Below are 17845 nucleotides of genomic sequence, written 5' to 3'. Positions count from 1 at the left end.
TTCAGTTTAGTCGACAAGACTATAGGCTACTGTTCTTCCATGGGGTCCATATACAATACAAAGTAAAAAGTAAACACATATGAAAGAAGCATAACATATACGGTAAATCAAACAAAATAACAAAAATGACATGATATATGTTGTTACTAATTAGAAAAGATCATAAAATTAAATAGTTTGGCAAGAATTTACACTAAATATTTTTTAAATGAATGAATTGAATGAATTAGGATGCTATCACGTTATTGAAAAAGGTTTTCACAAGGAGCAAGGAATAGTAAAATGAATAATATAAATATACAATATAAATGAATATGTAATCATTGTAAACTGTCATAATAACACAGGATTCTGGTCCACGCATACAATTTTAAGAGGACAACAATAAGAGCGTGAGTGACACTATGCAAGAGAGTGTTAAAAGATTTGATATCCGACTCAACTGAATGGTGTGCACACCCAATAATGGTGTGTATGTGTGTCAGTGAGGGAGGGGTGGTATAGGCAATATGCATATTTCAAACTCACATACGTTCTTGGCAAACTTATCCCCAGGCTGGCCAGACATATGAACTCTTTTAGAGTTTCAACGAGGTCTGATCTCTGCAGACTACTAGTACTCAACCTGCTCAAATAGACGTCATGATCGAGTGGAAGAACACAATAAGTTCAGATCAACTATTGGACAGTGTATAGAATTTTCAACCTATGTATTGCATAATTATCCACACGAATGAAAAAGCTTCCATAATATCACGGCAACATTTTCAGGACAAGCTTTTAATTACAGTATCGATGTTTGTTATAGGCAGTGTACGTAGAGCTTGAAGAAGAATGGTACTAGCTCTATAGTCTATGTCAATTATCTCCGTTCTAATCAGATCGAGCATACCAGTATGCAGAATTTGCCTGTAACACAGATGTTTCTTTGAATATATAGGCCTACAGATATCGTGGTTTATGTCACCAGTCCATTCACTGCCGTTTATTTCGTCAGCGGTGGTGACATCTTTCCACTCCCATTGACTTTGTACACAACGAGCGCGCACACACCGACACACACGAGAAGAGAGGTGACAAATTTCACGATAAGGCCAAGATTAAAACCTGTCGAAATAACTGCCGGTAAGTACAGTACGTCCCTTTTAATTTACTCTCTTGTGTGTCTATGCTCTATAACAACTTTAACAACACTGAAAAAGTTCAGTCCTTATACCCTCATTAATAACAAGAAGACTTCATACTAAGCTTTTGCGTTATTGGATAATCTAATGCAATACATACATGCATAATAGTTTTCATGTTTTGTTAGGTTGTACGCAAATCTAGGATCGTGTAATATGCGGTACTAAAAATATATTGGGTTCAATTTCTTATACTGATATTCATCAGAACCATAATATGTTTGATTTTGTGCATGTATATGCCAGTAGCATGTGAGGTGGGAGACAGATATGCTGTATGGGAGCAGTAGGGGAGAGTGGGGTAATCCCGAACGCGGGGTAATCCCGAACACCATAATATCTATAGGAGAGGTGAGGTCCTGCTGTCATGGCATAATAGCCGTAACACAGAATGTTGTCTGAATTCCTATGCACGGATCTGTTGACTGGTCTCTTCCGATTAAAGAATAATCGAGAAAATGCATATGACAGATTTTCGCTTTTTTACGTTTCCTTCATTGAAGAATGAAGAGTGGGGTAATCCCGAACGCGGGGTAATCCCGAACATCTCAATATCTCCTAGGAGAGGTGAGGTTCTGCTGTCACGATATAATAGCCGTAACACAGAATGTTGTCTGACTTTCCATGCAGGGATCTGTTGACTTGTCTCTCCCGATTAAAGAATAATCGAAAAGAATCCAAATTACATATCTTTAATTGTTTATGTTTCCACGAATGGCGTTCGCGATTACCCTGTGGCCCGGAAGTGTGGGGTTATCCCGAAAATCTGCGTTTTGTACTATAAATTCTAAAGGAATGCTTGATGTTGAATAAAGACGTTGTTACAGTCAATATATGGTGTGTTTTTTTATCAAATTATGTACTAGTTTTGGAATAAGGCTCACTTTGATTCTTGCTATCGCTCTGATCAGAAAGGTGTTCGTCATTACCCCACTTCCCCCTATTTCTAAAAAGATGCGCGGCGATCGAACGGGAAATGAAATATGCCTTAGTTTTTATGAGGTAAATTTTAACGTAATACTTAAAATGATGTCATATTTTACCCTCTTTCCTTCCGCTTCTTTCCTTTTCTCTCCCATTTTTTTTTTGGAGGGGGTGGTGTGAAACTTGTGGGGCCATGCCCCCATAAAGCATCCCCCCCCCCATTTGTCCGTTAGTGATGTGTAAGTTAACTGTGTAATATAACATTTGTTTAAAAAAAAACGGAAGCAATAACTTGATTGTGAGCGAGGTCGAAGTCGACTTGTACGGGACAATATTTTGATAAGATTCTCAGCTTGTTAAATGTATAGGCCCTAATAGTTAATTGTTGCTCGATTAACAATGGTATCTGATCGAATTTTTACTTTCTTTTTCTATGGTAAGGCAATGTATAATGGTCATTAATTTTATATATATAGGGGGGTACAGTCTTTATTATTTCGATTCTATGACGGCAAAGTTTATTTAAGCACAGATTGAGGTATTAAATTTTTTACAAGCTCTGCTTCTTTTAAGTGCCACATTTCTCATGTTTTCTAATCAAGCTCATTGATTTTGTATGTGTATATATCTAAAATTTATTGCCAATTTACTTCAATTTCTATGTACCATTTTTGATATTGTATGTTCATTTGACACATGAGAAATAAAAACGCTTGAACTGAATAATTACCGGAAACTGTTCACCTTATATGAAAAGTCCGCCCCAGAGTCCAACCTAGTTAATTCAACTAAAAGGATAATTCAAACAAACATAATACTGAAAATTTCATCAAGATGGGGTGTAATTTAGAAAGTGATGACATCTTAAAGTTTCACTTAATATAAAGTTCTAATAACACATTCTGGTGTAAGTGCGAATGGGAGACTGATGACATCACCTATCTGCTTTATACTTTTTATGTATATTTTGTCAAATATTGTATTTAAAAAAATAACAATAATAATAAATAATAATAAAATAAATCAATAAATTTAAAAAAAAAATTTCATTGTCATGTGAATCAAACAAAGCATTATTCCTCTCTGAACATGGAGAATTACCATTGTTTAAAAATCTTGTCACTCAATCAAGAAGGTCCTCATTGATTAAAAAGGGTCAAAATTTTTCCTCGGTCGCTTCGCTACCTCACATATTTTTTTTAATTGGGCCCTACACGCCATGTCTGGCCACCCTCAGGATTCTTGTCTCGTGACGCCCTTAATATACATGTTAATGTAGCTCGAAAGAGCTAGAGCCGCCAATAAACCATGATGAATTGATCCATAAAACCCTTCCGTTTTCTTTCTTAATTCATTAGAATTCTAATTGTGAGGCATGCACAGTCATGCTCACATGTCAACACAATCTTAGACTTTGGAACCTAGCTCGATGGACGTTTGTCTTCTACCAAGAGCAGGCTGTATATCACTCATGTGATCACAATAGACCTACAACTAGAGTGTAAACAGCCACTAGATATAGCGTTGCGGTAAGAATATTAGTTTCGTTAATTCTATATAGATTACACTTTAGGCCCATCATGCCCAGTCAGTCGAAATGTGTGTAATAATAATGTTTTTGGATGTTATGATCTGGTAATTCCTTTGGTGACGTGAGGCGACATCCAACAGCGCTTTGTATCCGACTATTATGCAATAGTGTTATAACTAACATAATCTTTGTATCATACATGAAACACATTTATGCATGATGGACCGAGATTCTGGAACTCCCTCAGTGAAGAGATCATTGATAGCTCATCCATCAGTTCTTTTAAAAGAAAAAACCTTAAAAACATTTTCTTGAATCATACAGGTCATCATTTCCTCAATGATGAATAATCGTACCATTGAATTTACAATTTCATGCATACTTTAAGGTATGGTCCGGGCTTAAAATATTTATATCTAAATGAATAGATTAAAATTCACAGAGCAAGATGCTGAAAATTTCATCAAAATCGGATAACAAATAACGAAGTTATTGAATTTTAAAGTTTATCAGTATTTTGTGAAAACAGTTATATGCACAACGTCATGAATATTCATTAGGTGAACTGATGATGTCACATCCCCACTTTCCTTTTTCTTATGTTATTACGTGAAACCATATTATTATATTTGTTCATACATGTGTAAATAATGTGTATCCATTATGATGAAACAAGTTGCGGCAGTACATAACTAATGCCCTTAATCAGTTGTCAATCCATTTTTTTTAGTTCTTGGAAGAAAAAATTGAATAAATATAATTTCATATAATAAAATACAAAAGAATTAGTGGGGATATGACATCATCAGCCTACCTAATGGATATTCATGAAGACATGCCTAGAACTGTTTCACCGGAATAATGCAAATCTTTATAATTCAACAACTTTGTTATTTGTTATCCGATTTTGATCAAATTTTCAGCATTTTACTCTGTTTATTGAGATATAAATATCTCCAGCCTGGACCGTCGCTTTAAATTATTTTCACTTTTTTCAGCGTTGAAGCCCTGCTCGTATATTATTTCCATTTCTTTCTCCTTTTGTTCTCATATCCCTCGTGTGTGTTTCTTTTTTTTTCTTGTTCTTTGTTTTTATGCTGTTATTTGTTCTGTCATCTCTGTGTCCGTCTTCGTAGGCAATTCTGAAATAATTATTTAGAGGGGTCCACACTCTACAAGCATTTTCTTTTTAGTGGGTCTCTCTTTTTTCTCATATCATTAGTTTATGATAATTTGCTTATATAAAATACTTTTTTTTACTTATGGAAAAAAACAATAGATACATGTGCCAACCTCAATTTATGTTGTTTGTGTAAGTTTCATTTGCAATTGTCATTTTATACGTCCACTTTACTTTGTTCCGTTGAAAATGAAATGAAATGAAACAAATTGAATTGAATTGAGTTGAAATTAAATTGAATTGAATTATAATCCCATGAGAAATAACTAATATTAGGCCTAATCGTATTTAGGCCTATGGTAGTTATTATGGACTTTCTGCTTCATCGCGTTTCCTTGTCTTTCTCGGTTTACCTTTGCTTAAGGAAATTCTGAAAAGGGGTATTAAATATCGTGATGATAATCCCTGATTAGGGGCATTATTTAGGGATTTATAGTTATATGCCTATGACAATGTGTGGTAGATATTTACTATCCATTGAGAAATTATAAAGATTACATAAATATCTATATTGTTAGTTTGATAACACCACAAAGTTGATGATAATAAAGCATTATCATCACATCTTCTTCGTAATTTGAAGTTTCTTTGTCAGTATTTATATAAAATGGATGTTGCGTGATAAGGGCCTTATCCCATTTCCCTTGCCGGGCTATAAAATTATGTTACCTCTCAAACTCGAACTAAAGGCCTCGATGCAATTTATTCATTTAATTCTTTATTTCATTTCCATTCAAATATAATGATATAAAGTAGGCCTATATCAGATGCAAAGTAAATGATTTAACTTCTTGAACTAGTGTAAGTGTAGTCTTTTTACCTATCCTATAAATGGTGCGATTTGGAATCCCTCCGATCCCGTATACAGTGCGTTTCAGAAAAAAGGTAATCAAAATCTAGAGGGCCGATATTCGGATCATGTTTAATTTTGTGAAATTATTCTGCATGGATATGAAAGAAAAACCCGTCAGCTTTCCATTGATACCGTATTTGTACAATTTGCGCCAAACATGACCGAACTAATTGATGTTAAAGACAACAGGTGCAGGTACCACTTTTTTATGGCTAAGTGGGTTAAATGTGTGCTTCATAGAATAAAATGTAAAAAAGTATTTTTGGGGAAAGAAGAGTCAAGGCATTCCTCTGAAATGATGATTGAAAAGTTAATGTCTTATTCACCCACACCTTCAACATGCCCCCTTCTCCTCTGCACACAAAAACGATAGCGTGGAGGAATTAAGGATATCTTGGACAGATCGTCTTACCATTGCCAGATCATTGCAAAAAAACATCCACCTCATGTTGAATTTGGCCCTGCAAATCATCAAGATCTTGAGAAGGAATTACAAATGCCTTATTTGAATTGTCTCCAAAGGAAATAATCACAGGGCGCGAGGTGAGGGGATCTTGGTGGCAATTCTACGTCATGGTTGAGGGCAACAACTTGATGTCCAAAGAGTTCTTTGAGCCTATCTCGAATGATGTTGGATCTAAGGACAGGAGTCCTAGTCCTGAATCCACCAAAGATGCAGGTACACTCCTCGAACCTGCCACTTAAAATGTTGATCCAACGACTGTGGTACGATCTCCTCGTTAATCATTTGCAAGTTCATTTGCCCACTTACTCTCGTTATGAATGAAAAGGTCCAATCAAGATTTTTTTTCTAGCTCAGGCATCGATGAAAGTATTCACATCGTCATCTGCCCTTTCATCAAGTTTTCGAAAACTTGGAAAAAGTGGTATCTGCACCTGTTGTCTTTAACATCACTTAATTCGCTTATGCGTGGCACAAATGGTACAAATGGGGTATCAGTGGAAAGCAGATGAGTTTTTCTTTCACATTCATGCATAACAATTTCACATAATTAAATGTAATTCGAATACCAACCCACTAGATTTGGATTACCTTTTTTCTGAAACGCACTGTATAGAGTCCTTGAGAAAGAGGGTTCCCAAAAAGGTCCTTTACATACTCAAAACCTTAAATGTTTTTTTAAGAACTGTAACATTTTTAAAGGATCGGAAGTGGATGTTCAAGGTGATTTAGACCCTTGTCGGGAACCTTTAAAGGTTTCAAAATCATGGGACAAGTATACAGAACCCAAGTGCCATCATATTTGTTTTAATCGTAGTTTTGTTGTCTTGTCTGAATTTAATTTCACAGTTGTGTTGATTCTGTGGAATAAACTACGCTTTATGGTTCGCTTAGGGCGGATTTGGCATCAGGATGGAGGAAAGTGATGAAAGGAGCGCCCTCTACGTTGGGGCTTCTTCAGACCTAAGGGACTATGCATCTTACGAAGCACCCCCTCTACCGGACCAGGATTCACCCGTGGCTATCGTTAAAGAGGTAAACACTGGGCGGACTCGTCGTTGCTGGATCACCGTAGAGTTTATAGTTATCTTGGTGGCTGCTAGCTATGGTGGCACATCCACACTTGGCGGGCAATACATCAGGTTTCGCGTAAGCTCAGAACTCTACGGAAACGCAACCTTTAATAGCTCGCATGACAGCGCCTGTGATCAAGGCAACTCTACCGCGTTCATCGAAGGGGAGATCCAGAAGATCACGTCTAAATGGACGCTTTATCTCACTTGCTCCGCTTCTCTTCCAGGCATCTTCACGACACTGCTGATTGGAACCCTGAGTCAGCGATACGGGAGAAGAGTTTCCATCCTTCTGCCATGCATGGGATTCCTCGGAGATTGCATTGTCAAGCTTTTTGTGATAAATCTCCAACTTCCTCTAGGCTACCTCTTCGTTGGCAGCATCTTCTGTGGTCTTTGTGGCAACCTGGCCCTTTTCATGACAGGATGCTTCACTTACATCACTGACATAACTACAGAGAAAGATCGGATGATCCGGATTGTCATTGTTGAAATTCTTATATTTGTTGGGATAGCCGCAATGCAGATCACCCTCGGGTACTTGATCAATGCCCTAGGTTTTGCTCGGAGCCTTTGGGTTCCGTTCACCGCCCTGGTTCTGAGTATCATCAATGCAGGGACCCCATGCCTCTTGGAAGAGACTATTACCGATGAGAAGAAGAGGGACACGGCTGAAGTACTCAAAGACATCGTTCGTCTGTTCCGAGGCAATAAAGGTAAACATCTGTTAATGGTTAACACATTACCTGGCACTATTTCATCATGTTTCATAAAGCTGTTCATGAGTATTACGCGTGACATTGCGCACGACTGGTGATCCTTTCTTGCGGTAGATGATCTACTACACATCATCTTTGTTGTCGATCTGCCTTTCGAGAAAAGATCACCAGTCGTTTGCAAAGGTCTGAGTACTTTACCAACAGCTCCATCGGGAGACCGTCTCATGAAAGGATTTGTCGGACATTTTATCCGACAAGTCCTGTTTTATCCGACAGTAACCGTAGTAACAGCGCCTCTCAGCCAATCAAATTCAAGGAAAGTTGCCAGACCTGACAACTTGTCGGACAAAAATATTGATGAAACACTCCCCTGGAATACGTCCTCCCCATGCCGTACAAAGTCGATTGGAATTCCAGGTCCCCGTCTTACAAAGAGTTATGATTTATCCGATCAATCTCAAGCATATGGAAATCCATCAGTGTCACAAATGTTTCTTTAGGAAATTTGTTCAATGTCCTTTGAAAACAAAAAGAAGCATACTGAATTGTCAAGAAAACAGTGAATGTATGAATATACATCATTTCTAGAAAATATTGTGAACATGACAAAGAAATCGTCAGTATATGTCGTGCCATCTCATCGGGTTATCATGTCTTGTCGGGCAATCGTGTAAAACAACCATTCGAGTAAAGGGTCCCCTAAATTTCGGAAAGGTCGGATTCAATTTAGGCCAATATCTTTGGTGAAAATTATTTGCCAAATATACAACTTGACCCGATCTTTTTGGGGAATTTAGGGGGTCTTTCTCTTGAATGAATTAGTTACACGATTGCCTGACCGGACGCGATAACCCGATATGATGGTTTACCCGTCAGTATAAGTCTTTATTTTATTTTAAGCTCGGTGGTTATTACATTATATTACATATCATATCGGTGATTATTACATATTATATGTTCCTTATTATCGATATCGGTATCATATTATATCGATATCAAACAGATAATCGTCTCTACATTCTGATTACAATGCTTGCTGTCAGTATACTAGTCGGTATCGTGATTCAAGGCGGTATCATGATCACAGTGCTCTATGGCCAAGGGCAACCGTTCTGCTGGGGCCCAGTCATGATCGGGTACTTCGTCACTATCTCCCTCGTGATACCAGGAATTGGTAAGCTAGACCCTTGCCGAAAACAGAGTGTTTTTGCACCGCGACGCAGAACGATTCCAAGGACACAGTGGCCCGTATTCTGAAGTCGGGGTTAACTTAAACTCAGGTTTAAAGTTGTGGTTTAAGTATGGATAGCCAGTTGTTGCATAAATCACTAACAGTAGAGATATCGTATTTCAGCTCATTTTGGCTCTCAAATCATTCATAATTGTCTAGGAAGTGGAAATAGCTGATTGTCTTCACCATTGAATAATCAGGAAAGAGCACAATAAATGTAAGAAACATACAACTTAATAAAAATGTTGACACTTTCCGCTTCCCATAATTTTAGCAAACAGTTAGACCATGGTCTAAGTTAAACCTGACTTCAGAATACGGGCCTATAAATGCAATGAAACTGCTCGTCAAATGACAATGAACAGCTAGGAGGCCTCTGTCGAAGATTGGTAAACCGGAACCGGAAGTTTCGGAGCTGACAAAACAATTTTATTGCAAATATTTCGTCTGTCATTAGTCCGGGACCAAATTGGTGTTTTGATTCGCCAATTTTCGGCAAAGCCTCTTGATTGCTCTTTGTCATGAGAGGCATTTGAAAATACGTTTTCTATGTTCTTGAAAACGTTTTGCGTCGCGGTGCAAATACTCGACATAAACCTTTTGAGTATCATGTATAACATACAGACATATGCGAGTTTCTTTATCTTTTTGCACACGACACTTAGCCTCTCAATCTTATTTCTCTTTTCCTTTCTCTGTTTATAAAGGCCACCGCACACCTTACGACTGGTCTGCGACCCGATTTTGGAACAAATCGCATTTTGCTAATTTTCTGAAGATGTGAATGGAACATATCATTTTATTTGAGGTTAAAATTAATTAAAATAATAATATTATAACAATTTTGAATGATTGCAAGCCCTTATTTTGGAGTGAAGTCCAAATTAGTTTCAAATCGTAGCCAATCGTAAGACTGCTATGACATCATTACGACTAGATATTGAATTCTTTTTTATTCTAAGAAGGATGATAGCATAGTCACAAATTTGATCATAGGTATTCGTACGATGATTTCGAACATTACACAGTAAGATATTCCAAGTCTCAATATTAGCATCAAATTCTATTACATTTTATTCTGAAATCGGGTCGCAGACCAGTCGTAAGGTGTGCGGTGGCCTTAAGGGATTATCGCTTTTCCGGTATCGTTACCACTCTCTGCTTTTCTCTTTTTTTTTTAGTTTGTGTAGTCACTTTTCTTTTTTCTTTGTCATAAAAAACCCAATTTTCTTTTCGATGTATATGATTACGTTTACACAACCCGACTTCTAACTACCTGTTAGAAGATTATGATATGCCCAGAGTGGCGTACCAATACAAGCTCAGCTTTTTAATAAGACCCTCATTTTCATTTTTTTAATTAGAATCTGTAAATTGCTAATTTCTTAAAATTTGTATTGAAACCGACGTTTTATTAATTTAATGATCATTTTGCTGAGCTATTGTTTATAAGTGTGGGAGCGTCGTGGTCTAGTGGTTCTGACTCTCGCCTTTCAAACAGAGGGTCGTGAGTTCGAATCCTAGCCATGGCGTGTTTTCCTTCAACAAGAAATTTATCCACATTGTGCTGCACTCGACCCAGGTGAGATAAATGGGTACCGGCAGGAAGTAATTCCTCAAAAAGCTGTGCGCACCAGAATCGGTAGATTAGCTTAGCCGGGGTAATGTAGGAGCGCCTTGAGCACCTACCAAGGTGGATACGTGCGCTATACAAATCCTATATTATTATTATTATTATTAAGTATGCTATATAACACGCATCAAAGTTCAGGATTGTTTAAATAATACATTTTTATTTGACCTATTAATGTTACCCTATGTTTTCATATTTATGGTATTGTGCAGGAACGGTAGCCGGAGCTGGTATTTTTCAACGATTGAAGCTAAGCTATATGTGGATCGTGCAGGTCTCGATTATAAGTGGTTTAGCTAATACCCTAGCATTGGCATTCACATTTGTCATACCATCGACTCTCCTAATCTTTGCAAGTAAGTTCGCTTGTTTTAACATCTTTTATTAAGGTTCAGTGATTTGTGTTGTTTCCTTTCCTGTTTATGATTGCTCCAGCTCTTTTTTTAAATAAAAATTTAAAGGTAGAGAGTGTGTCATTGTTACATATTTAGGTTATGATAATAATGAGCACGATAATGATAATAATATGCAAAATAGAACTTAATACAATGTTTCTCAGCGCTACAATCTAGTACCCCGGCTTATTAGCACGGCTACCGTAATCGGGTGCCCGAGCATTCATCAACGAAGTCCTTGGGTGGAGAGTGGCAAATGTAGGTAAGCGCCTTTGCCGGACATCGCGATAAGCCATGGTGGGATTCGAACCCCGAAACTTTGGTTCAAAGTCTGGAGACTTAGCCACGATATATCTATGACAAGATGGGAATCAGGTGCATCCCCACTAGCGTACTTAGAGGAGGAGGAGGGGGTACAGAGTGTCCCTTGTGGAATTATGATGACCTTGATTTTTCATTTAAGGGAAAGTTCGAACTTTGACCTTTTTTTTGGTGCTATTGTTGTCATTAAATTTTTTCCCTTCCCGACGAAGTTTTTCCACTACCGCAAACGCAAATGTCATGGAACAGTTTTAACACACCAGTTTATATCAGCGCATTTTCAACAATCTGAATAAGCTATCGTGATAGGTTATTTATTGGTAAAACTCTGAATAAGCTACCGTGATAGGTTATTTATTGGTAAAACTCTGAATAAGCTATCGTGGTAGGTCATTTATTGGTAAAACTCTGAATAAGCTATCGTGATGGGTTATTTATTGGTAAATATCTGAATAAGCTATCGTGATAGGTTATATATTGGTAAAAATCTGAATAAGCTATCGTGATAAGTATTTTATCGGTGATATAATTATCTGAATAAGCTCACGTGATATGTCATTTATTGGTAAATGAACTTTGTATTCATAATACTTGTATTCCCTTTCTGCAGGTACGTTCCTTGGGTTGTTCAAGCTCTTGGGTCTTCCCGTAATTCGTACATTCCTCTCGACTGTAGTGCAGAAAAACGAACATGGTAACATTTACTTGCTTTCTCTATTTCTTAGTACGTATTATTTTCAAACTATCCACCGTTCCCATGAGGTTCGAAGAAATTAGAACTACCTAAAACTATTGGGGATGGTGCAAAGTTGACTATACTAGCTATTTTTGGTTTTACGCATTACTATAATAACTATCGTTCGAACTGTCCCAAATTGTTCAAAATTTTATTGCGGGCACTATGACGTTCGAATAAAAGTAGTACTTGAAAGTTAGGAGGGGGGTAAGGTGTACATTTGACTATTGCGTTTTTTACGCATTTACTATAATAACTATTGATCGTATTGTCCCAAAAAGTTAAAAATTTGTGTTGTGGGCATTATTTTGGATAATATTGTTTAAAGACATGCCTGGTTTGTATTACAAATGTTGTAAGAGATGTCGAAGATTATTGTAGATTAATCTTTTAACATTATTACGGTAATACAGTATACACTACCAGTCACAATTCTTTGACTCTCTATTACCTGTTTCAGCCAGATAACAATAGATTCAGTGGACCGAATCTAACTGTTCTCTGGTTGAAACACGTAATAGTGAGTCAAAGATTTGTGACTGGTACTGTATATGGAATTTGCGATAGACACGTTTGATTTTTTTAACCCCTACTCGACATTGCTGGTTTTATATTGGACGTTTCTTTGAAAGTACAACAAAGATACAGTGATCATGGTGATACATAAATTTTAAAAAGCGTTTTAGAAAGTAAGGTAACCTAACTTGGCAAATATATTGTCCTATTTACACAATGATTTACACATTACACAAGTTATGACATTTAGTTAAGAAGTGAGTTTTTATTGGACTTAATGGTACATGATTTGAAGGGGGGCCATGAGGTCCATTTCATTACCATGTCAAGAGTATTTTTTTTTTTCATACCGAAATTACGACCACATTTGAATTATTCGGAGCAAAACGGTGCAACAACAAAGAAAGTGCATTACACAAAGACAAAGAAATTTAATTTACAAAATAAATACATCAATGATTCGTGCAAATGTCACAATATATATGGTAGGTTTATACACTGTAAAAACTGTGGTGTTAAAACTAACGCCAGTTGGTGTTAATAGAAGACCACACCCTGAGGTGTTAAAATTACACCCTAGAGATTGAACATAACACCAAAGAGTGTAAATGTAACAACCAAAGGTATTGTATAACACCTGTAGGTGTTAAACTAACATTAGCGCGTTTTCGCCCAGCGTCGTACGACGTAGAACGTAAGGGTCGTGTGCAAAAATCGCCAACTTCCATGGAAACAGAGGCCCGAGCGTTCTTGAGCTCAAATCACGGACGGTTCTTCCGCAAATTAGCGGGCGTCCGCATTAGAACGTAGGATTTGTCAACAGCCGTCAACAGCCAATCAGATCGCTTGTAGAGCGAGCAAGCGCGCGCCGACAGCCAGTTCATAGAGCGCGGACGCGGGATTTTCCCTAGTAGTGGTGACGTCATGCAGTCTACGTACTTCCGGTCGATCCGGCCGCGTTCAGCGATTTGCGAAACTGCTTACAAGCGAGAGTTGAGCGCGACGGACGCACGAACCAAGAGATCGTTCTACGTCGTAGATAGCGTCGTACGACGCTGGGCGAAAACGCGCTACTGTCAATTTAACACCGGTGTAAAATAACTGGTGTGGTCCTCTATGTTCACCGGTTAACACCACAGTTTTTGCTGTGTACCCCGTTGGGTGAGTGCTTGGAGAAACTCGTAATCTTCCACTTGTGGAGGTTATTTGTTTTATGTTATTCCTGAATGCCTTGTGTCTATTACATTCCTATCTTTATCTTTTATGAACTTAAAGGAGCATTATTTGCTGCGTTGGGCGTCTTGGACGGCCTTTCTGCCTTTCTCGCCACGCCCATAGTAAATGGAATATACTACGCTACTATCGATCTCTTATCAACAGCGGTCTTCTTCGTAATGTCGGCACTGTTGATCATCCCAATCATCATTACCGGGTAAGGTATCTTAGACACAAGCATTCTTTATTCATGTGTGTCATCTTGTCATTCTTTGCTTTTGCTTCTTCATTTTTTTCATCAATTATTCTACTTGCTTTCTACCATTTCTTTCTTCTTCTTCATCATCTTCTTTTTTTACTTTCTTATCGATTTAATAATTTTTTTTTGTTATTCAATTCATTTATTGATGTATATTTCTCAATTTAATTCATTTCATTATTCATTTTTGTCTCACCTGCATAGCAGAGTGAGACTATAAGCGCCGTTTTTCTGACGGTGGCGGCTTCAACATCAAATCTTAACCGAAGGTTAAGTCATTTTAAGTGACATCATAACTTAAAAAGTATATTGACCTAGTTCATTAAATTTGGAATTAAGATTAATCAAGTATTACTAAATATCCTGCCTGAGTTTCAGGTCACACAATCAAGGTCAAAGTTCATTTAGGGTCAATGAACTTAGACCATGTTGGGGGAATCAACACCAAAATCTTAAGCTAGAGTTAAGATTTTGAAATGTCATAACTTCGAAAGTATATAGACCTAGCTAGTTCGTGAAACTTAGCCATAAGGCTAATCAAATTTTACTAAACATCCTGCTTGAGTTTCAAGTCACATGACCAAGGACAAAAAACATTTAGGGTCAATGAACTTTGACCAAGGTGTGGGTATTTGTTAAATTAACATCACATAACTTGGACCTAAGAGTAATCAACCTGTTTCAGGTCACATGACCAAGGTCAAAGGTCATTTAAGGTCAATGAACTTGGGCCAAGTGGGAGATTTTGTTGAAATACCATCATAACTTCAACAGTTTATGAATCTGATTCATAAGACAAAAACATAAGAGTAATTGAGTATCACTGAACATCCTGTGCGAGTTTCAGGTCACATGACCAAATTCAAAGGTCATTTAAGGTCAATGAACTCTGGCCCTATTGGAGGTAATTATTAAATTGCTGTCATAACTTTCAAAGTTTATGGATATAGTTTATTAAATGTGGCTATAGGGGTAATCAAGTATCACTGTCAAGTCTTAGGTCACATGATCAGGGTCAAATGTCATTTAGGGTCAATGAACGTAGTATATTTGAAATGTTTGTCCCCAATGGCTGATTGTTCACACAAACTTTTAAAACATGCTTTTTTTTTTCAATTTCATTGTCCCTCTCTTCATGTATCTATTTTGTCTCTGTCCCCTCCCTTTCTTCCTCTCTCTTTCCCTGTTCCTACTGTATTTGTATACCACTTCTTCAGTGTTCTACAATGCAAGGGTATCGGCAAGGTTGATGGAAGGCGCCCTCTATCGATTAATACAGATGCTGATGATGCCACAGAACCTTTTCTATCAAGAGATGGCCCAAATAGCTGAAAATATATTATGCGATTTAATTCAACTATAGGCCTAAACATACATATTTCATATTAACATGGACAGAGCTACTATTGTTTAGGTATAACCAATGACATAATTCAGCCAAATTGTGGCCATTATATCACGAGTCAGTGATTTTCTTCGATAAAGCACGATTTCGCTGTTTCTTATATTAATGTTTGTGAAGAAACTCAAATGAACTCCAATATGAAGCGCATCGTCTTATAGGAACACCCCAAACCCTCATCTTCTCCTATCTTGCCAGGTAATTCCTAACACATAATGCAGCATTCTTCACATGGTCACCCCCCCCCCTCACCACGAAGCACACTTTTTGTAAAGCCCTCCCCCCCAAAAAAAAAAAAAATAATAATAATAATAATAATAATGATAATAATAAATCAATAAATAGTGAATGTTAATAATAGATAATTAAATAATTAAGTAAATAAATAAATGAAATGAAATGAACTAAAATGAAATAATGATAATGACATCAATAATAAAAAAATAATAAAAATGTGACCCTTTTTAGAGAGAATGTTACAAATATAACACAAAACAAGTTTATTAAGATTCAATGTTATAAGAAAGGTATTAAAGGGGAATCCAGCCTTGGTCATAAAATATTGGGTTGGAAAGGAAAAATATCAAGAAAACAGAATGATGAAAGTTTGAACGAAATCGGACGAGCAATACGCAAGTTATAGCTGCTTTAAAATTGAGATCCCTATGAAATTTTCAAATTGGCAACTGTGTAAGTAAATTATGACAAGGGGAAAGGACAACTTTCCTATAGACCATGTACTTAGTTATCACGGATTTCTGGTTCTCGCCTAAGTACCCATTCTCCTGGGGCAGTAATCTAAATATAACCCAGGTAGTATATTGTTTTATGTCCTCATAAAAGGAACAAATAAATTGAAATAAAACTTTAATTTGAAAAAAAATAACTATTGTATGTTTTGGAGTACATGGAAGAGTAGTCATTGCCTTACAACACGATGACATCACATTTGCGGCCAATTTGAAACCTCCATGGGTATAGGGATTAGCAAGTTTTACAACTTTTAACATGTCATAACTTTCTTATCGTTTGTCCGATATTGTTCAAACTTTCACTTATCAACTTGTCTGAGTTTTCTTTTTCCTCTGATGTTTGTGTAGAAAGAAAAAAAGACGAATAAATATCTTATCTATCTTATCTTATCTATCTTATCTTTTTATTGGGCTGGATTCCCCTTTATTGTCCCTGTGACATAATACGAGGTCCGGTTGGGGGCGTCCATATTTGCGGTTGCTCAGTAGAGACATTTCGTTTGGGTTTGTAAGACAAGCTATGATTGCTTGAAATAATAAACATGATCAAATAAAGGATTTTATTGTAATTTCATGAAATTAAAGTGTGTTTTATTTTTCTCGCGATTTTGTAACAAGTGTCTATCAAAGTTTATTATGGCCGATTGATGATGTAATGCGTTACCCAGGACCAAAATCCAATTGAAACCAGTTGGATTTCCAACTGGTTTCAATTGGTTTCAACTGGTTTCAATTGGTTTTAACTGGAATATAACAATTTCCAGTTGAAACCAATTGAAACCAGTTGGGCAACTGGAAATCCTAACTGGAACCAGTTGGGTAACTGGAAATGACTTCCAACTGGAAATGATTTCTAACTGGAACCAATTGGGTAACTGGAAATCCTAACTGGAACCAGTTGGGTAGCTGGAAATGACTTCTAACTGGAAATGATTTCTAACTGGAACCAGTTGGGTAACTGGAAATCCTAACTGGAACCAGTTGGGTAACTTGAAATGACTTCCAACTGGAAATGGTTTCTAACTGGAACCAGTTGGGTAACTGGAAATCCTAACTGGAACCAGTTGGGTAACTGGAAATGACTTCTAACTGGAAATGATTTCTAACTGGAACCAGTTGGGTAACTGAAAATCCTAACTGGAACCAGTTGGGTAACTGGAAATGACTTCCAACTGTAAATGATTTCTAACTGGAACCAGTTGGGTAACTGGAAATCCTAACTGGAACCAGTTGGGTAACTGGAAATGACTTCCAACTGGAAATGATTTCTAACTGGAACCAGTTGGGTAACTGGAAATCCTAACTGGAACCAATTGGGTAACTGGAAATGACTTCCAACTGTAAATGATTTCTAACTGGAACCAGTTGGGTAACTGGAAATCCTAACTGGAACCAATTGGGTAACTGGAAATGACTTCCAACTGGAAAGGATTTCTAACTGGAAATGACTTCTAACTG

The 17845-nt window shown here is 37.1% G+C and overlaps 1 protein-coding gene across 2 annotated transcripts; it reads left to right on the top strand.

The window, feature by feature from the left end:
* Positions 1-526: 526 nt before the first annotated feature.
* Positions 527-15921, top strand: LOC129263838 (proton-coupled folate transporter-like). 2 transcript variants are annotated; one of them, XM_064100848.1, is made up of 8 exons: positions 527-1125; positions 3467-3637; positions 6985-7924; positions 8931-9101; positions 11004-11147; positions 12118-12201; positions 14035-14191; positions 15451-15921. In XM_064100848.1, exons 3-8 carry the CDS (start codon positions 7048-7050, stop codon positions 15563-15565), a joined length of 1548 nt encoding a protein of 515 aa, XP_063956918.1. In that variant the 5' UTR covers positions 527-1125; positions 3467-3637; positions 6985-7047; the 3' UTR covers positions 15566-15921. The 2 variants fall into 2 exon arrangements, with proteins under 2 accessions (XP_063956918.1, XP_063956919.1); XM_064100849.1 differs by lacking the exon at positions 3467-3637 and having other exon boundaries at positions 811-1125.
* The last annotated feature ends 1924 nt before the right edge of the window (positions 15922-17845 follow it).

This window comes from Lytechinus pictus, chromosome 6 (assembly GCF_037042905.1).
Source record: "Lytechinus pictus isolate F3 Inbred chromosome 6, Lp3.0, whole genome shotgun sequence".
Taxonomy (NCBI): Eukaryota; Metazoa; Echinodermata; class Echinoidea; order Temnopleuroida; family Toxopneustidae; genus Lytechinus; species Lytechinus pictus.
The sequence above is the reverse complement of the archived record's forward strand: the minus strand, read 5'-3'. Positions and strand labels throughout refer to the sequence as shown.

What these genes read in the sequence shown, in the direction of transcription:
- LOC129263838 (XM_064100848.1), top strand. Translation starts at nt 7,048, where the DNA reads ATGGAGGAAAGTGATGAAAGGAGCGCCCTCTACGTTGGGGCTTCTTCA. An exon ending in TCTGTTCCGAGGCAATAAAG is followed by an intron (nt 7,925 to 8,930) that starts GTAAACATCTGT and finishes GATATCAAACAG; the next exon opens with ATAATCGTCTCTACATTCTG. An exon ending in AGTGCAGAAAAACGAACATG is followed by an intron (nt 12,202 to 14,034) that starts GTAACATTTACT and finishes ATGAACTTAAAG; the next exon opens with GAGCATTATTTGCTGCGTTG.